General features: G+C 40.7%; 2 protein-coding genes across 6 annotated transcripts in view; one reads left to right on the top strand and one right to left on the bottom strand.

The window, feature by feature from the left end:
• LOC146330235 (zinc finger protein Aiolos-like) overlaps nt 1-21,318 on the top strand; it is a 42,623-nt gene that overhangs the window by 4,651 nt on the left and 16,654 nt on the right. The gene's annotated exons all lie outside the window — the stretch shown is intronic.
• LOC146330236 (insulin-like growth factor-binding protein 4) lies at nt 1,716-21,269 on the bottom strand. Its single transcript, XM_084715735.1, has 4 exons — nt 20,247-21,269; nt 10,255-10,418; nt 6,981-7,106; nt 1,716-4,283 (listed from the first exon to the last, which is right to left on the bottom strand). Exons 1-4 carry the CDS (start codon nt 20,602-20,604, stop codon nt 4,146-4,148), a joined length of 786 nt encoding a protein of 261 aa, XP_084571861.1. The 5' UTR covers nt 20,605-21,269; the 3' UTR covers nt 1,716-4,145.

Here is a 21,318-nt window from a genome sequence, read left to right as displayed (position 1 = left end):
AAATAATCGTGCTGCAGCCCTACTTCCAACCATTATTTATGTCAACACATCGAATTTTGGGCAAAGCCACCTTTTGAAAACTATCCTTCAGAATATAATTCAGTATGCAAGCTGTTAGATAATACAGCAATAACAGCAACGACAGTGTAGTTTCTAAAGTGTTTTAATTGATGTATTACAATTGTACATTTTCATCAGGTAAACATTTACAATATAAGTGACCATTTAATTGAAACTATATATTTCAGTTCTTTGATCACTTCAGTGTTTGAGTATAAAGGTCCTGTTCTGGACAAGATACACATGACCTTAGCTGTTTCCAACCCCAGTCCGTTTGTATGCATGCAAACATTACTTCATATCTTCTACACATTTATAGGTAATATCAAAGGCAAACAGGAACAGTCTATTCTCAGAAATGCAATTACAGTTCAGTACAGCGAAGTTAGAGATCAAGCGACGTACTATGGTTTAAATACACAGTTTATGTAGTTACAAGGCCTTTACAAAATCAAAGACAAAACCATTTGTCATCTCTCTCGAAGATTAAGATTTTTTTTTACCAAAGAAATGTGCTTCAGTGTGTTTAGTAACACTTCATTAGTTGATGAATGATAAGATAGGGTTTGCTGGAACTTGTTTGTGTGCATGCATTTCACTGAATAAGCAATGAAGTCTCCAGATACTTTGCTGTAGTCTTTGGAACAGTTTTTGGGATATTTGGTTTTTGATACTTTTAAGCTGTAACAATGAGTTTGTCTTAGTGTTTGTGTTTTGGTGAAATACCTTTGGATTCTTTCTTTAGTGACAAGTAAAAGTGGTCATCAGGTAGCAATGCACTGTTTCCAGCAAAGGTTGTGTATTGAGCACTGACTTCAATTATAAGATTAAATTTCTTGAAGTATGTAGTGTTACTAGTGAGTGGGGACCAAAAGTGTGACTGATATTATACATATATGGCAGAATAACTAAGCCAACAGAGAGACAAGAAGAGAAGTTCCATTTGATCATATTTGTTTGAATTGTTTATTATGATTAACCATAGAAGATGTGAATGTATGGGAAAAAGTTTATTCATAGGAGTGAGTATTGCAGCAAATTTATAGAAGACAAAGTACACTAAAGCACTCCCTCCAATTTTTTATGTGTACAAATAGGAGAAGGATTGTTTTAATTCTCCAGTACCTTCAGAATACACTGAAAATACATCAGAGAAACCCTCAGTCTGATGAAAAGAGACAAAATTTGTCAGATTCATTTTGGGAATGTGCCGGCCCATATCACTTGGTTTGAGATTACTGAGGGGGAGCTGTTTTTCACACCTGAAGGTTATTATGTTTTACTACCCTGCACAATCAATGAATGAGAGAACTTTGTACTTCTCTCAGACTGTATGTGCATATACTACTGCATTTTAGAAAGAAAAAGACTAGACCAAATTCAATGTGGAAAAATGTGCAAAAAATGCAGGATAATAATAATAATGTTTTTCATGGCATTCTAATTTGATTTCTGTGTGAAGATGAATTAAACTTCCTTCATTATTTTGTGCTCAAATAGTCCTATTTAAAGCTTAACTGATATTGAGGTAAAATCAGAGTGTGGAGACATAGACAGAGCCAAAACTCCATCATGTGACAGTAGCTGTGAATATCTGACTCATTATGATCTCTTTTTTGTCTTTTGTCACTCACTGTAAAAAAATAAAATTTGAATCAAACTCTTAAGTTCTGAAATAACCTAAACAAAGTTTTGCTGACCTGACCATTTGTTCAGATAATTTACTTTTCCTGTCTAGATAAACTTGAATCTTTTGAGATTTACAAACCCAAATTTGTATCTCAAGTTTGTGAGTCATGAATGTGATTTGTCATTACGTGGGCGCATGACAATTAAATAGTTGCAATTGAAAATATTTAATATTCACTTACAGTTTAATGTGTTTATGCAACAAATTTTTGAAATACAATTTCTTTGGGGGTTCTACAACTCAAAGATTCAAGTTTATCTAAAGAAGAAAAGTAAATGAGCTGAACTAAACATTATTAGTTGGGAACACTTTTTCAAAACTTAATAGTTTGAATTGGGCTCAAAATGCAAAAATCTATTGAAGCAAATTGCCCTGAAATGTTGCATCTTCTCAACTGTGTCGTGTTTACAGTGCTGTAATCTACACACCAATGATTTGTTTTGTGCTGTTCTGTGTGGGACCGGCCTGACTGATGCTGTCTCCCCAGACCTGCTAACCTCTTCGTCCTTCTTCTCTACTGAACTCAAGCCCACCAACACCAGTAATGACTGTCTTTCCACACAGGATGAATTTTAGCTTGAGTCAATAATTTCCCAGGTTTCCCATGAAACAGAGCAGGCTGTCCATATCTGGTGATGACAAACACCAGCATTAGCTTAAACCTGCTACTTTTTGCTGAACTCATAATGCACAAGAACAGTACAATCAAATTGCTATAAGAACAATACCAGCTTTGCCTACAGTATCTAAAATATCTGATGAGTAACTATCTCACTTGCGCTGGTAATACACTCCTTTAGTTACTAGTGTGAGGCCCCGCAGACTTATGAAAACTGAAAACTAGCTTTGTCAGATTCAGGTTTCCATATAATCATTAGGCTATCTGTACTGCTACACCAGAGTCCTCCATTCAAAGCTTCATGTTAACTGGAAGTTGCTATGCTGCCGGGAGCTTAATCGTTACTTTCATCATTATTACACTCTGCTTGTGTAATGAAAACCTATTACAATTTACAACACTGGCCAATGAAACATTCAGCCAGTTAGCTGCAGTGATAGTGCAAAGCCGATGTGGGATGTTGCTTTTACATTTTAACAGTAACATTGAAAACACACATGGAAAGCCTTTGTCAATAGCTAGTGTAGACAGTCACACATTTAGGTGATCCTCCTCACACTTGCTGATGCTAATTGCTCCACTTCCTGAAAATCCCAGTCTTCTGCTCCAATCCTAAACAATGCCCAAAAAGAGCAGAAGCCTTTTTTTTTTTTTTTCGTTTGTTTTGTATTTTGGCACATTCAGTATATAGCACCACCAAAGTTCTGCCAAGCAGTCTGTTTGGAGAGAAATCCTGTATGTTGAAACATATTCATACGAGAGTCACACTGGCATCTCAGCAGCAGCTGGAGAAATAAGATTATCCTATCAGCAGAGTACAGAGTTTCTAGCCCAGCTACTCTGCCAGTCCTTCTGGACCACGATGCTAGAGGGAGGAGGATGCAGAGTTAACCACGGGGTGATGAAGCAAATCTATTCTGGCCTTTCAGAGATACAGTTTTTCAAACTGATCTCACTTTTCACTTTGGTCTTGATCTTGTGAAAAGCTATGGCTTATCATTTGGTAACTCAGGGCAGGGGATTGTTGCATTCCTTTTAAAACCCCCCTTTTTTCAGTTTATCTGTTCTCATCCCATCTTTTATTGCTGCTCTTGAGTCGTTGCTTAACTAGACTTTGTGTTTGCAAACACATTTTATGGTTTGTTTGAACCGACTTACCAGATGGGTGGGGTTTTTACGACATATAGGACAGTAGAATAAGAGCCACACGTTACGACCAATTACACACATTGTGTGGAAAAACTAGTACACGATCCTTTAATTATAATCTTTCTGCATCATCCTGATGCAGTTATTCCGACTGATCTAGAGCTCCACAAAATATAAAACAGATGCTAATAGCTCCTGTTATATCTCAGGTCTGATCATCTGGTGGGGTTGATGCATTTTCTTACTTTTCTACTGAAGTTAGACTAGAGAAAACAACACATCTTGCTCTCTAACAAAGATCACAACTACAACTGTCTGTGGAAGGTTTTTTTCTGCCACCTGTTACTTCAAAGCGCGTGTATCTAAAGACTATCGGTCTTAAGTTCACATAGTAGAAACAATACACAACAAGTGCTCAAAAGACACAGACATCACATACTCTCACACACAGAAACAAAATAGCAAAAGAACTCAATTCAATGGTTTCCTTTTTGTTGCGCAAGCTCCAGTACCGTTGGCCTCAGGTGAAGGGAGGCTTTAGAGCAAAGTCCTTTCCTCATATAGTTCTACTAATAAGCACCAGTAGAGTTCAGCTGGTCCTGCACCCCCACTGCCCCTCTTCACTCCTCAATCCCTCAGGGTAGCAGTCATTAACTGGTGGCAGTCCAGATCCCCTCGCAGCTCCAGCGGCCCCGGCAGCCTCATGCCCGTCTTTTGATCCACGCACCAGCACTTTCCCCGCTGGCCGTCACGTGCAGGATGACACTGTGGGTGTAAAAGATATGTAGAATATTTCTTACATTCCATATAACAGCTGCTTCAACGAGTTCTTATTAAGAAATGCTTATTAGAGCTGCAGAGATTAATCGATTATTACCCTGACCCAGTTACCTAGATGGACCATTGTTAGTTCACTTAAGTTTTTCAATCAGACTAACAACAGGTTGCCAGATTCTCTCAAATAGCCCTAGTCTAATTTTCTCAAGATGTTTTCTAATTCCTTTAGCCACATATCAAATGTTGGTGACTTCTCAGATTTCCAGAATTGTAGCAGCAGCTTTTGGCTAACAGTGTGGACAAAGATATGGCCTGGGCTTCATACCTGTCCCGCACTCCACCTGGCTCAACTTGCAGCCCTAATTCTTATCTTCACAATAGATTAGGTGTGTTTCATGTGAAAGGTGTTTCTCATAATGATAAACCCACAGACGCTTATCAGCTTATCAGTTTCCCTCAGCTCTATTGAGCTTAATCATATATTTTTTTTAAATCAATAAGTTGGTGTTACTGCTCACAATATCGCCCACTGGCTTGCGCATGACTGTTTTGAATACTTGAGTTTGGCACTATGGCCATTGCTGTCGTTGCTTGTGATTTTATTGCAATTGCGATAAATTATGCAGCCCTAGTAGCCACGCCCTAAAACATATCCTCCTTTATCGTCTATTTTACTCTAAATGAGACCATAATTTACTAATTAAATTACTATTTAAAGGTACTACAAGGAACTTTCATATTTGTTGATTTTGGAGGCCTTTGTGGACAAAAGTAGCAGTGTTTCCATAATAACTACAAAATATAACAGCAAAAAAATTATCTAAAGAAAAAATTGCTTCTTCCTTTTAACTCCCTAGCATCCTCACTGTAAATCTGCCTGGGAAAATATAAACACAAGCTCTTTCATCTGATTTCATGGAGAATCCAGCCCGGTGACAGGCATTAAAAACAACATGACAGAAATAGCCGATCTTCTCTCTGATGGTCCTGTTTGCATATGAAGGTCACATAGAGGCATCCGTGTTAAATTGAGACAGAAACAGTTAAACATTCCCTGCAGTATCTTTAATTTACTATATAGACAATATGCCCATTGTTTACTGAGGAGAGAAGTAGGTAATTTTCTCCTAAGTATTTTTGCAACCAGTGGAGCTGCCCCCTACTGTCCAGTAGAAATAATGCAGGTTTTAGGCACTTCCACATTGGCTTCACTTTTCACTGTCCACTGTTTGTTAAGACAGTCCATGATGCATTCTCAGCAGCAGCAGCAGGTAGCTACTAGCAATAAAAAGCTTAAAAAAAAACCACTGTTGCTTTCCCAGCATACTGATGTGTTAACAACTAGCTGGTGGACACGGGAGCATTTAGCAGCTGAAGAAGCAGATATTTCCGTCAGGTGGACACCAAAACAGAGCAAAAGGAGTAATTATTGGACTTACATTTACCTGGTGGACACCAACATGGATCCCAATGAATGGCTATGTTGCTGTCTATCTGCTGTATGTGTAAATTAGCAAACACTTGCTAACATATTCACAGTATTTTATGAAGTGATGTTTTGTCAGTGTCATATTACAGCTTGGTGTTCAGTAATCAATGAATGCAGGTTTATCTAACACCAGCTCTAGGTAAGAGGTTACAAACTAGTTTGATTATCTTGAATGAGTAGATAATGCTCTCTTGAAGCTGACAAAGGGCCCAGCTTTTCAAACTTTCGTTTTGCAGCACTTGGCTTGACTTTTCCTGCATAAATGGTGAAATGACTAGTTTCTAAAAACTGTGACGAGTATTATTAGTAATTTGATGACTTGATTCAAAGCCCCTTCTCTGAACTTTCTAACAATTCCTGTAAATGCAAAATTTATTGTGTGAATTTGTGCTTTTTCCAAAGTGATTTACAGTTTCAAAAAGCCCCCAAGACCAGTGAACAATCTCAGAACAACCCTGCCATGAAATGATTCCCAGTTGTCCCCCATGACCTCTGCTTTACTTCCCAATAGGGTTTTATCACAGTGCAGTTTTAGTTAAACAGTAAACAGATGCCTGTGAGCCTGAGCAGACAGAGATACTTTAACCATGTTACACAATCAACAGAGCTCAGACTCTTGATGACTGGTGCCTTAGCAGAGCTTTCTTTTTATCATTCACTCTGCGTCCGCTGCTTTGATTGCATGTACAACTCAGGGCAGTCTTATCTGTGTTTTTATGGTCTCTCATTCTCTTATCTGCATAGTTGCCCAAACTTGCAAAGGCAAAATAGCTGCAAAGTAACTGCATCCAAAAGCTAATTGCATCCATCACAGCAATAAAGTGATTATTGTCCAACGGTTTAGGGGAAACCGCTTTACACATGCTGTTCAACTGTTGCTTTCTGAAAGTAAATCACTTTTCATATGAGCTTAGCAAAATAAGGTCCTGGCATTTACCATGACAGTCTCCTTGGAGACATTTTTGTGTTGATCTTGAACTAGTAAGACTGGTAATATTTCATTAGCTCTAGGCATGTTTTGGCACATAGATTGCTGATGTGGTATGAGAGGAACTGTTTGAAATATAAATATAGGCATTTTTATTTGCATTGGCTTAATAATAGAGATTCACAGTTCACCCAAACACATGGCCAAATAGAGTAGTGTGCAGTCATTCAATAAAGCTCATAATGAGTGCATACTTGAAGCCACAGACCTGTTTAGCGTGGAAATCTCCATTCTTGTCACAGTTGGGTATGGGGATTGTGAAGAGATCATCATGTGTGCGGGTGTTTGATGCCAATCTGTCCAACGCTCTTTGTAGCTCAGCACGACATGGAGCCTGTAGGAAAAAAATAGTTTGTGATTTGATGTTTAGTCACATCAGCAGAGTTTGAGACATAGTTGTGTGTAGACATTTGCAGTGGTGTGCGAAAACTGCTGTGTCAAAAAGAAATGCCAAACTATTATCTCTAGCTTTCCAACAGTCTCATGGCAGTTTCTGGAATAATCACAAAATTTGATCCTTTAGAGTCTTGTACATAGACATGAATTTTCCCTTTTTTTCGTGACATTCAGCCCGAGTTTCAAAACTAATGTATTATCCACCATTGTTCTTATTCTGCAGCCAAGTTAATAATAAATATCCAACGTTCTGTTTCACTTTCAGAACTAGAAGAGGGCACTCAACAGAGTGCAGATCTTGGTTAAGCAACCCAAAAATAATATTCTGATGTAAGTCAGTAACTGTAATGTAATTGCATATTTTTGTCAGTAATTGTAACTGATTACATTTATTTGTAACATAATTACATGTAAGTAGTTAGCCTACTTTCCAGTACTTTCCAGCTACTATCCTAATAGACATTTGTGTTAAATTTTGTCATCACTAGCATATGAATTCTTGATCTATGGCCAAAAACATGTTTTATGAGGTCACAGTGACCTTTGGTCACCATAATCTAAGCAGTTCATCCTTAAGTCCAAGTGAACATTTGTGCCAAATTTGAAGAAATTCCCTAAAGGCGTCTTGACCTAAAAACATAATGCCTTTGGCCACAGCTGTCTCTGGTGTGGAGAACAGTCAACAATGACTATTGGTCTCACACCGGAACCAAACCTCCCGTCTCCGGTGAAAGTCCAGTGTTTTACCCATCCACCCGTGTTCATCCTTATCACTTTGAAAGTTATGCTGACTGCCACTGCTGGTGTAGGTAAAAAGTGTGCTTGGTCCAAGATCTGCTTTGAATCCTGCAGTTACAGATGGTGCATTTTGACTGAATAAATGGTGGAAAGTATAGCTCTTGAATCAGAACATAAGGCACAAAGATTATGTAATTTAGGCTCTACAATGCTAATTTGAAATCGTTGAGCAATTGATTTTGTAAAGGATGATATTATTTTAAGTTAGATTAGTCATCTAGTTAAGAATAGCTAAGACCACAAGAACTCTCAATCGAATATTATGTAGCTAAAACAATGTACTGTCCTTTGTAAGCTTTAATTTTATAAACACCAGAAAATAAAAGGAGAAAACAATGGTGAAAATATATAATCTTATTCTTAACGTGGCCACAACCATCGCTCCTTTCCAACACATAATGTGTCTGTCAGTTATAAACACAGGAGTCTGAGCAGATCTGGTACCAACACCGTAACGCCGGACTGGGTGAAAAATAAATATTTAAATAATCTGATGTAAAGTAGAAAATAAATACCAGGCAGACTGGGAAAACGGGACATGTTTTTGGATTTGTACTTGCGGTAAAACATTATTACTTACTCAAATTACACTTTACCAGTTGGGCACACTGGGCATCATGCAAGAACATTTTCATATTCGTATCTTAAATTTCTCTTACTTTTGTTTGTAGGATGGGCTTGTATGTGTATGTGCATGAGACTTATAATTAATGCCCCAATAATACACTGTAAGGCTATGCTTCCTGCCCCATATTTCAGCAAGTGTTCATTCATGAAAACGACATCAAAGTTCGGAGTTTGATGTTCTGCCTTAAGATCCATAAAGGAAAATCTGTCATTTTAACAGCGAATTTAAAGACCTGCTACAGCAAAGAAATGGGAAAAGCAAGTGCTGTTAATGTTGTGTTACCTGAGGGTCGGACTGTCACTGAAATAAAGAAGAAATATCTCAAAATGAAAATGGGGCAATTGATGACTGCAGCAGGAGCAGGGGGTCAAGGGGAAATTTTCATCATGGGGATGGAAGACAGAGCGAGGATGTTGTGTGAGCAACTTCATAAACCTGCATGTGAAGATATACAGGTAGAACACCTGGCAGTAAGTAATCATGCGTCATTGAATGAATGATGACAGGCTTTATAAGAAAATTTACAATTATTGTAATTTGAAATGCAGTCAAACAGGATTATGAAGTGAAATTTATTTTTCAAACTCAAAATATCTTCAAACTAATGAAATATGCAGTCATTAGTGAAAAACTTTGGTTTGTATAATAGCAGACGGACTGCACACGACTCTACAACAGGTCTGAACGACTTAAAAAGAAAATACGATTACAAGAAAATTGGAGAATGCAACAGATTCTCCTAAATCACTCTTACACACCACTTAAGAGCAAATCTGTTCATATGAGTGGTTCCTGCACAAGGCCCAATGTCTCCAGTGCTCGGGGGAACTCCAGGCAGTTGTTGCATAGAAGAGGTTTTCAGTATTTGATTATATTGTACACACTGTGCTGGAAAAAACCCAGCTTTAATTTTGCCTTCATGATTTATTTATTGAAATCAAAGTCAAAGTGCTGTTGTAGAGTGATAGCTTAACTCAACATCACATGGCTTTTCATTTGACAGTAAAAAATGTCAGCACCCTTACATTGTTTGTCCAGGTATCTGCAAATAGTGCTGAGAGTCAGCTGCAATGAATTCACAAGCCAACTGATGATTACATGTGAATGCATCATTCTGGCATTTTTTAATCAGTCTGCATAACCAATCCAACTGCAGGCCCACAAAGATTTTAAAAACATTTAAAAAAAAAAAAAGATTTAAAGAAAAGCAAAACTTAACTATCCCAAACAAAAGGTAAACCTAGCTGGGTGGGAGTTCCAAGTAAATCTCTATGTGTATCCATTTATCTATGTCTGGCATGCAAATAACACATTTCTTTGTTAAATGAATGTACTAAAATGTGGTTAAAAAAAACACCTGTTCCTGATTAATGGGAATGTTATCATCCTGCTCTTGCCAATGTTAAAACAGCACATTGCATGTTGATGTCAATGTGCACCTGTACTTTATTTCGCAAGACCGCAATTAAATGTTACGGTCTGTAAATAACTAATTTGTACAATTTATAACCTGACTGTTACGCTTGTGGCTTTGGACCTATAAAACCTTAATGTAAAACACCTGCTGAGGGCTGAGCCGAGGCATGTGTAGCAGAGGGGATTGCCCGGGTTTCTTGTTTTCTGTGAAACTGATAAGATGTCAGAAGATCGTTTCTCTCACCAGTGCCGCCTTGGTTTCCTCCCTGGCAGTGTTGCTTCTCTGATTCGTGGATTTTGGAGGGTGTCGGGCCAGGGTCTTCTGTATGCAGCGCTTGTCTTGTGGACTGCACCGGATATTGCTGTTGTTTGGGTGCTCAGGGATGATCTCATCCTGCCTCTCCATTGCTAAAGGACAAGGAAAATGCTTTAGTTCTGTGAACAATACACTGTCAAAAGTATTACGTAAACAGTTTGTCAAAAACATTTGTAGGGCTTGTGTTGCATAATTGTCAGTGCAACATAATAATATCACATTTTAATGATATGAGCATAATTTAGGGCAGCATCTATTATTTCTATGATTTGCTTGGGTGTCAGATGTAGAACAGGAGCTGTTCTGCTACTTTGCCTTGTCCTTCCACATAACATAGCATACAGCTAAACGTGGTGAGATGTAGGCTAAAAATGAGGCCAGGTTAACCTCAAGGACACAGAGCCATGTTCCCGCTCTGGGGGGTAATCTGTACCTCAGCTTTTGCCTTGGTACGTTTCAACTACTGCACCACAGCCATGCCACGAGCTCTGAGGCTTTTTAAATGATACCACCCCTGTTCTGCCACCCTCTGTACATTGTGGTCTGTACCACATTCACCTTTTGCATCCCTATAATCCTGCAGTTCTGTGGCCCTGCAGGCAGCCAGCTGCTTCCTCAGGAAATGCCCCCCTCCCTCTTCATTCTCCACCCCTCCACAACAACCTCAGCCTGTGCCAGATGGAGGTTGTTAGAGGGTATTTGCACTGTCACAAGTGGGCACGACTGTGTGTGTGCATGCTAGTTGATGGTTGGGGGGCACAAGATGGGTAAAATGAGGGATAAAGGTTGTGTGTGTCTTTCTTAGTGCAAATGCATGTCGACTTTCACCTGTGGCTTGTAAGACTTGGCAGCATTCTGTTCTGTTCTTTCTGCTCATAACCCATGGCATTTTACAGATTGGCACCGGAATCAAAGAACTCTAAACTGTGGTTTTACCATTTTGAAGCTGTTCTCGCTCTGATCAGTGAACCAGATCTGAGCTCTGGTTAATATCTAAGTTCACTGCCAGGCATCCAGTTAATTGCTGCTGGCAAAGAGACAATGAAGGTGGGTCAGTAGTAGCCTCTTTAATCTTGTGCAATGTGAACCCTTTTCTCTACAATGTCTACAATGCATGAAGGAACACATGCACACATGGACACATGCACACACACACACACACACACACACTCATTCAAACCGATGCCAGCTTTTCTTTGCAGTACTAGTTCTCAAGCTAGTCCTGGCCCTGCTGTATTCAAGATATTGATCCTGGGCCATTTTCTGGTGATGACCTGAATTTTATACAACCCAGCGACAAGAGTTGGAAGGTGACCATGTTTCTTTAAACTTCATAGACAGTCATCTTGCTTGGCTTGGCTCGTCTGGGGGGAAGTGTCTCTTGGCTGTTTGTATTTTTAGTCTTGTTGCTGTTAAGCAGTGCTCATCAGCACTTTCTTCCACAAGAGCCAACAGAGTTTCAGCTGTTTCCTTCGTTCCAAGTTGTTCTTTCTCCTCTTTTGCCAGTTCACACTTTTCCGATTCCACGCTCTTTCGTCGGGCAAGCCAAAGTGATTTAGAAGTGGGTCAGGGGTGGCATGTCCTGTTTGCTACCACTGCTGTTTTCCAGGGAGGAAGTTGCCACTTCTCTTTGTGGTTTCATTTGATTTGGATCAGCAGCTCTTGGCTTTTGAAATATAATTCCTACAGTGCATTATCAGCCCTGGAGCTGATCCATTGCAGTGCATTGCCATTCACAGGTGCACAGCAAAGATAAAGAAAGGCCTTGGGTAAACTTAAAATCATACTCAGAGTTAGGAACTGCCATCCCCTGTTGTATTTATCATTGGACATATTTCAACTCCTAACTCCAAAAAAGAGGACATTGTGTAAAACTGAAATAAAAAAAAAAAGGCATGCAAATCATTTTTCATCCATATTCAATTAAATACAGTATAAAGACAACATCTTTAATGTTCAAACATATAAACTTTATTGAGTTTTTAAATATACACTCATTCTGAATTTGATGCTAGCAACATGTTGCAAAAAAAGTCTGGGACAGGGACCTGTGTACTACTGTGTTACATTGCCATCTCTGACACATTTTCACTAAGAGACAGGTTTGCACTGCAGGCAGGCCAGTGTAGTACCCACCATCTTTACTATGAAGCCATGCGGTTTTGACACATACAGAACTTGTCATAGATTGTCTTGATGAAATAAGCAGGAATGTCCTTGAAAAAAACGTAATCTGGATGGCAGCATATGTTGCTCCAAAACCTGTATGTGCCTTTCAGCATCAATGGGGCCTTCTCATATGTGACAGTTAGTCATGATGCCATGGACACTAACACACCCCCATCACAAATGCTGACTTTTGAAGTTAGTGCTCATAACAATCTGGATGGTCCTTGTCCTCTTTGGCCCAGAGGACACAACTTTCATAATTTCTAAAATAATTTGAAGTGTGGACTCGTCAGACCACAACACACTTTCACACTTTCCATTAGTCTGTCTCTGATGAGCTCGCGCCCAGTGAAGATAAGATAAGTCTTTATTGTCTCCCTTAGGAGAAATTTGCCTTGGATGGACAAGAGAACACAGGCGACATGACCACACATGCAAACAATCAACAAAACAAAACAAAACAACAAAAACATACACCCAAGAGTATTGCACAATGCCCTGAATCCCTGTCATTGCACAAAAGTCCAATTGCACAAATGCCTTACACATGGTTATTTCCCAACAAAGCCAATTTTTGCAGAAGTGCCCTACACCAAAATATTGCATATTTATCTTCCCTCACACCCACACACACACATGCAGACATAAATATCATGTCCTACTGTTTAGTAGTTTGATTGATAGTGGGACTAACAAAGATTTGTACCTGTTCAGTTTACAGTTTGGTAACCTGCACCTTCTGCCTGAAGGCATCAGCTTGTACTCCTTATGAAGGATGTGGTTTGGGTCAGTGGATGGTGTTGATATATAGAATAGAGATTGACCTGTCTATTCATCAGTTGGTTCAATTCATCGCTAAATTAATTTGTAAAATTCTATTTTGATAGTTTTTCAAAGTGGGATGTGGGCCTCCCCGGGGGGATCTCCTCAGGAGGCTCCTAACAGCTTCAGGGGATAATTTAAAGACATAGTTCGGGGATACAGTTTTGGGGAATTTTAATATTTTTCACAATTTCCCAGAGTCAGAATCTAAAAAAAAGCCTTTGGACAGACATTTTTTGTGTAGAAATTGTTGTCTGAAGTTATGTAAAACAAAAATATTATGCTATCTTGGCTCAATTAAGTGTCCAAGGGACCAAATAACACAACTAATAAGTAAACTGAGGCGGGGTGGGGGACCTTTTTCCAAGCTTTGTCTGTGAGGAGGCCCACAATCTCAGACATAAAACCCACTTGCCGAGTGTAAGACAAGTCCAGCATGTGATTAGCAGATGTTCACATCGCTATCATTGCTGTTACATATAATTACTGTGATCAGCTGAGCATATAGTGTGGTGAACACAAAGCCCCATTTTGTCAGCACTTAACAAGACAAATTCCAAATCTGTTACACAATAAACTGCATTGCTTGCTCAGTCAAGTTCTTAGTTAAATATTTGTTGTCACGTATCAGCCGGCACACTCGCAAATGCATTCGGCACACTGGCCACCAGACGTGTGAGCATCATTTATAATGGGATGGGAGAGAGTGTTTCATTATGACAAGTCCATGCTACACCTCTTGTTTATGTATTTGTCATTTCTTTGCGATTCGTAGAGCGCCAACATATGGAGCTATAGAGGTCATCACTTTTCAGATTCTACTGTTAGTGGCTTTTAGGTTGAACTTGTAAACCTCAAAGACAAATATCCTCCTCAAATAAATATTTACTGAAGCTCAGTGAGATTTGCAGAGTACTTTCCAACAGTTTGTACTTCCTCTAGCTTGAATCTTGGATCTAAGCCAAAAGTGAGTCCACTACGTGAGATATTATGCACCCTTTGAAAAATGTTTGTGCTCTATTCAATACAGATATGCTGACGATAATAAGTTAGTGATGTTTTTTTTTTTTACGGTGTTTGGAAAAACCAAGAGGAGCTGCTGAGCAACCTCTGGTATGGATGTGGGGGCCAATATTAACTTAACAAGCTGATTGGTATATGTTATGGCCAATAAGTAAAAAGAACTTACAGAGCGTACTGCATGGATGAGCACTGACAGATTCATTTTTCAAATGTAAAATGTCCCACTCAGTATATATATTGGCTGCAATTCTGAAAAAAAAAAAACTAACATAAAGGAGCCCTATAAAAAAGCAACTTGAAAACAGCAGAAAATGACCTCCAGTAGTTCTTACTGTGCTGCAGTGATGTAGAAGAGCACTTCAGGGCATTTCTGTAGACTGTGACATCACTGTTGGGTGTGGTTATAGGTGCAACTGGTGTGGTTTTTGGTGTACCATAAGGAAAATTCTGACAAAACACACTGGAAACTTTTAATCAGAGAGAACAGTAAAACATTGTTTTTCAGCCTGGTGGTGAATTAGTCTTTAAATCATCTGTTTATACCATATGTTTATGTAAAAAAAAAAGAGAAGAAAAACAGAAATAAAATACCAGAACAATGTGCAATCAGTATTGCTGAGATAGTTAGAAGTTAGAAGTTAGGAATCAAATCCATTACTGCAGCCTTTGCCTCAGCCAGTGTTGTTCCTGTTCTGTCATCTCATTCACTAATGTTTTCCAAACATTGGGATTAGCATGTTTTAAACAAAATATCAGTCCATAAAAAATGCCTAGAGTGACTTAAAATGTGAAGCGACAGACAACAGATAGTTTATAGTGTTGTAGTTCTCCTTGACATTTGATAGAATAGAATATACTAAGCTGACAGTGACTAATCTGCTGAAAAATTATTCATTTTTGGTAAGGCTACTCCTCCAAAATGTTTTGTGTTTTTTTTTAAGAGTTTCTGGCCGCAAGCTCCAAATTCAACTAGGCTTACTACCAAAAAACTGTTCTTTTCAGTCAACACTGGATGCTGCCAGAGTATCAGTGCACTCGTTTCCAGGGAGAGGATTTCTTTGAATCAGTTAATCATCAGAGTTGAGGTCTGGTGCTGTTGTAAGAGCACTGTTAGACTACCGGCATGTGCTGTATTGAATTGAAGCTCATTACAGAGTCATTTGTCAAAGAAAAGACAGAAAGTTAAATCAACACTGATTAAGTTCCCATTCAGCTGATGTCAAGATAAATATCCAGATGTACAGCGTGTTTGAATCCAAAGAACGCACAGCAGCAGCAGCACTTTACTGTCCTCTTTGATTTAGTATGGATCAACTGTTTAAGGAGATTATTTTGAATCTTTAATTGCACAATACCTTTTTAATCTGACAAGTATTAGGCCTATAGATTTTATTTATGAGAACATGCTGCTAAAGATTGCCAGAACTAAGTTCACAGAAACTGAAGCCAACTATAAAATCACCATCACTCTCAGCTATGGCAGCTCTCTAGCACTTTATTAATTTTCAATAAAGAAAACACAATTGTGTGAAAGCTTGAAACTCTGTTATTGTCTCGGCCAGATATAATAGTAAAAATATGAATAAAGGATAGAGCAGAAACCCTTCCAGATGGATCATCATCAGGATAAACATTATTCTTTATCCTGACAAAAATCTTTTGGATCAAAACTGAACTGCATGATGACAATAAAACATGTTTTGGGAACTAGAGTTCAGTGTGAGGTGTTTCCCACATTCACTGTCTCCTCTGAGATTCATAGTTTCCTTTTTTTCAAGTAGATAAAAACATGTTCAAAGAAGAATTCCTGTAACTTATCCAACAGTGTGAACCTTTTTGAGATATTATAGTCATCTTTAACCTCATAACTCCATAGGCTGGATTCCGCTCTCTGCTTGTTTTGTAAATTTATTTGCTTGTAGATTAGTGAGTAAGGTGAGTAAATTCTGTCATAGTGAGCTGTGGTAATCTTAGCCATCCATCACTTGTTGATGCACTCACACTACTACTGCTACATGAAGTGATGAATAGGTCTATGAATAGAGGGAAACCTGCAGCTGCAGTGAATTAGGTCAAACTATTTTGAGTTACATAATTAACTTAATTTTTAGTGGCTCATTCTTGTTTTAATGTATGTACAGAGAGAGGGTCTGGAGTGCAAGTGTAAGGAGAGGAAACAACATTTCCCCCAGCCAGTGAAGGCCTGTACTATGTGGAATATTAGTAACTAATATTCAAGTTTCAATCAAATAATCGGTTTGACTGATTCTTAAAGGGAAATAGTTTCTGATTATTTTACTCCCTTTTGATAGTAAACTGAATATCTTGGGGTTGTGGATAAAACAAGATATTTGAGGACTTCATCTTGGGCTTTGGGAAACACTGATCAATGTTTTTCATCATTTTATAGACCAAACAACTTATTGATTAATTAAGAAAATAACTGACACATTAATTGAAGATGAAAATAGTTGTTAGTTGCAGCCCTATTAGGAACAAATGTGGTATTTATGAAAGGTATGGATTAACAGTAATGACTTCTACACAGAAAACACACTTATTTAGTAAGATATTGAAATGTAGATTGTTGGAATGCTTTTATTTGCTGAATTAATAAGTTAACATATGAAATCTCAGCCCTTGAGGATAATTCACTGTCCACTTCAGATTAGGCCTGTTTCATGTTTATGTATCTCTCAGCTCCAGCACTAGAAGGGGGTCCCTGTCCCATGGAGGACAGCAATTAGCTAATCACATTTACTCCTGCATAAGAGCCCCAGCTGTACAAATGCGCTGCACAACCCAAAGAAAGCAAATACACAACATTAAGGGACATCTGCTGTAAGAGGTTTTTGGGAAAATCCTCATATAGCACCCTGAAAAAAACATGCAAGACCACAACTCCCAAAACGTGCTGTGGAGTCCTTGCTCATGGTAGAAAGGAGAATCTAGGTTAGCATGCTGCTTTCATAAAGACCTGTGTGCGTCACAGTAAATTGGACGTAGCCAGACAGAGTCTGGCTCCGCCGACAGCTTCATTCATGCAACTCCTTCTGTGCCTGTAGGTGTAGGACTTTTTATATGTGACATCTGTATCAGTTTGTAAATAATATCCGTTTCACTGTCAGGGGGAAGCATTTGAATATGACACCGGGGCAGGCCCAGCAGGAATGTAGGAGCAGATGCCAACACACGCATGTTGATTTATTCTAAGTATTAAGATAGAGAGAGTTTCTAAGAATGAGATATTAAGATGCACTAAAGCTGTCTTAGACCTTGACATAAGATTCAGGATAGTGCTTGTTGTTGCTATGGAAATTTGGTTCAGGAATAGCCTTAAGGTTGATACATTTTTGAGAGAAGTACACTGTTTTGAAGCAAAGAAAATGGACTGAATGATAGCTCATAACTCCTGCTGGTGTGATTTAATGCATAAGCTTTATTTAGGTACTTTTTTTCAAGCAGAGCTTTAACTATTAGACTGAACACCCTAAATTCCTTTCAATGGGCTGTTGAGATCTGCCTCTCTCCCTGGGTCCTTTTCATTATGAATTCTCTTGGTTTTTAAAAACCCTCTTCTATTTTTATCTAGCATGTTCACTGTTGCTAGGAGTGGGGCAGTGTCAGACATGTATTCAGGAGATGCACCCCCTTGTTTAATAATGCATAAGTACGGTGAATGCGCCACAAAGGAAATCTCCTGCTTGTGACTTGAGTTGCTCTTCGCCTCTCTCCCGTGCCTTTCTGATTGTCTCTCCGCTGCCATGGTTTACATAGAACATTCTTATACAGCAGATCTGAGCTGCTGCCCAGAAGAATTGATTTACAGTGAGATTTATTGGGCAGAGCTTCCCCGCTTTGTTATGACAGACTCCAGGGGTGAGAAAGAGTGTGGAGGCAAACAGGACTTGGCGGTCGGATTACAGAACACCGAAAACAAAACTTATGAACTTTCCAAAATGTTCCATCAACTGCCGCCCCACCCTGGAGAAACGAGCCGAGACTTCCCCCCCTCGGTGCCCTATAACCCAGTTTCGGGCCAGCTGATCGGACAGTGCAGCATCAAAGAGCAGAAATAATTTTTCAGGGAGAACAGGCAGGCCAAGCTGAGGCAGCCCTCCGGTTTTATCATTCTCTAAACAGCTTGCCTCTTCTTTCTGATTCCATTTAGTCATGCTATGTGCCGGCCTAACCTATGCTGGCCCTGCACAGAGAGCAGAAGGCTCTCATTTCAGCTCTGGCAGCAAGAGTGCCGATGAGCTCATCCTCATGAAGGAGCTGGACGCGGTGGGCGATGCGCTCAAAGGCTTGTTAGGGCTTGAGGGTGGGGGGTGGAGGGGGGCTGGTAGTGCACCCAGGGCCAGGGGAAACAGATGCTGCAATGAAGATGAGCATCCTGGGAGTTTTATATTGGCCAAGTTGATCCAAATCTTTGGTGTTCTGGCACTAGCTGATAGCCTACTGTCATTACCAGTAACAGTCTGTCTGTTAGCGTGGGCCCAGTGGAAGCAGTGGCGGCCCAGTTAGCTGATAATCTGGATCAAATGAAAGAACCACCTTGTCTGTGACACGTTCTAACAATTGTCTCATATGGCATAATGGAAATCAACACCACTCCCTTTGACGAGAGCATAGAAAGACAAACAGTGGAAAAGAAAGAAGTTAACGTCAGAGCAGTGAACTGGAACTGGATATGCAGATAAGACATCCAGTATTAGACATCCCACTGTGTGAAAGTGGAAACAGACTTTTGTCTTTGCAGAAAGAATGCTGCATCAAAGAGGAGAATAAGAAGTCAGCCCAGAACAGAGTGATAGAGACATTGACAGTAAAGGAAGAGTTAGACATCTGCAGCAGCAGCAGGAGGAGGAGGAGGACGACGAGGAGGACGAGGAGGAGGAGGAGGCGGAATGGAGGCGTCCATGAAAGAGAACCAAGTGAATTACTGATTGCAGAGAGCTCTAATAGCCCCAGACTGGCCACACTCCATTACAGTCATTTCATACAGCAGCTTTTATTACCTCCTCCCATTACAAACACACACACACCCACACACACACACACACACACACACACACACACACACACACACACACACACACACACACATACACATGCACAGACGCTCACATTCTCAGTACCACCACAATGCATTTCACTGCCTGAACTCCACAACTACCTGCTGGATCTCAGTTTAACCTAGACATGATGAGGTAATTGCACACCCAAGGTTTGCCGGGAAAGTGAACTTTACGTGTTAACCAAATGCATGACTCCTGTACTGAAACAGAAAACTAGACAAGCTCCTCACACACACATACACGCACACACACACACACACACACACACTCACACTCCCATGCACACACGCCCACTCCAGCTATCACCACAGCGCTCTGCTTTCTGAAGCCTGCTCTGCGTCTTACAGCAGGGCCCCTTTCACAGCGAGTGGCCGCAAGACAGCAGAGGGACTGTGTGCGCTCTCCCATCAGGCCATGCGTGAGGAGCCGGTGTGTGTGCACACTCTGGTTCAGGGCTTAGCCGAGATTAGGGTAAACAAGCAGCACATTGTCACACCCCCACACCCCCACCCACCCCCAACTCTGACCCTGCCCGGCTCAGGTAAGGCCTTGGGAGCGGAGACAGAAAATATTCTGGTCTGCTCGGTCATGGGTCCACTAAGCGAGACGGACGCAGAGACGCCAGTCCAAGTTTGGAGACAGTGGATACATGCTTCGCACTATGTCAGCATCTTGACATCTTAAATGTGGTGTAAATGTGTTGGTGCTGTGAGGATAATTGTAACTGACAGTAACAAACAGGAAGAAGAAAAAGAAGAAGCAGCTCAGTGTAAAGAAGTGTACTCGTCATCAGTCACACACACAGTCTGACTCCTTCGTTCTCACCTGAGTTTTCTTCCACCTCTCTCTCATCGGTGCACACCCCCTGGCCGTGCATCAGCGAGTGCAGTGGCCTTTCCACACCACGCGGCGGGTAGCAGCGGAGGCCCGTGCCACATCGGGGTGAGTAGACGCCACAGTGAGCCCCTTTAGGCAGGGCACAGGTGGGGCAGCAGCCGCAGCCGGGCTCCCGCACGGTCTCCTCGCAGCCCTCTGGCAGTCGGCAGCTGGCCAGCCTCTCCTCGGAGCACACCGGGCAGCGGATGGCCTGGTCCGATAAGCACAGCACCACCAGCGACAGGGCGCCAAACACCCAAAAGCCCCAGCAGGACGGAGCTACTGCCACGCCACCTCCACGCACCATGGCAGCCCCGGCTCCTGCACGCAATCCTTTGCCCTCGTGTATGGTCCCCCTTGGCTTCCCCTGTCCTCTCTGAGTGTTGTGCAGCTTTTGATCACTTTCTACTTCAACAGCAGGTTTTGGAGCAACAAGGGAGGTTTGAGAGGAACGCTTTGTCCAGGATGGTCTTTGATATTTTCAGCTGGTTAGTGTTTCAATTGCAGGGACACAATGCCTCTGCTGTACTGCCTCTCCGTTCCTCTGATTCAATTTCACAGCGCAGAAATTGGAGCCTGCTCGTGAGCTGCTTGGCTGGCGAATGTAGTGGTGATAAGAACTAGTTTTTGTTGTGTTGAAATAAACAGTTGCAGGAGGGATATCCACCACTGTGTTCAGGTGAGTCTTGCTCTCTCTTCAAGTTTGAGTCCAGAGGCTCGCCCGCCCTCTAATGAAGCACCAAAAAAATCTGGTCTACAAGTGTCCAAATGCAAAGCAGGTCATCAAAAGGCTGTGTTTTTAAGTAACAGCTGCAGTTTCCTCCTCTTGCTGGTGTGCAGTGCAAAGGACTCGCTCCTGAGAAAGACTCAACATGAGTGGCTCTCCTTGGACTTTATACTGGTCCATGGACACGCCTCTTTCTACAGTGAGAGAGGAGCTGAAAGGCACAGCAGAGAAAAGCCAGGCTAAAGCTCTCTCCCTCTGTCTCCCTCTGTCTCCCTCTCGAGCGCTCTCCTACTC

The sequence above is a fragment of the Lutjanus erythropterus genome, chromosome 3, assembly GCF_056507025.1.
Source record: "Lutjanus erythropterus isolate fLutEry1 chromosome 3, fLutEry1.hap2, whole genome shotgun sequence".
NCBI classification, from domain to species: domain Eukaryota; kingdom Metazoa; phylum Chordata; class Actinopteri; order Lutjaniformes; family Lutjanidae; genus Lutjanus; species Lutjanus erythropterus.
Note: the sequence above shows the minus strand (reverse complement) of the source record. Positions and strands in the feature narration are given on the sequence as shown.

Excerpts from the sequence above, each read along its gene's own strand:
- LOC146330236 (XM_084715735.1), bottom strand. The coding sequence starts at position 20,604 with ATGGTGCGTGGAGGTGGCGTGGCAGTAGCTCCGTCCTGCTGGGGCTTT. Across the intron at positions 10,419-20,246 it reads AGAGGTGGAAGAAAACTCAG|CAATGGAGAGGCAGGATGAG; the intron begins GTGAGAACGAAG and ends CTTGTCCTTTAG. Across the intron at positions 4,284-6,980 it reads GAGATTTCCACGCTAAACAG|TGTCATCCTGCACGTGACGG; the intron begins GTCTGTGGCTTC and ends TTACACCCACAG.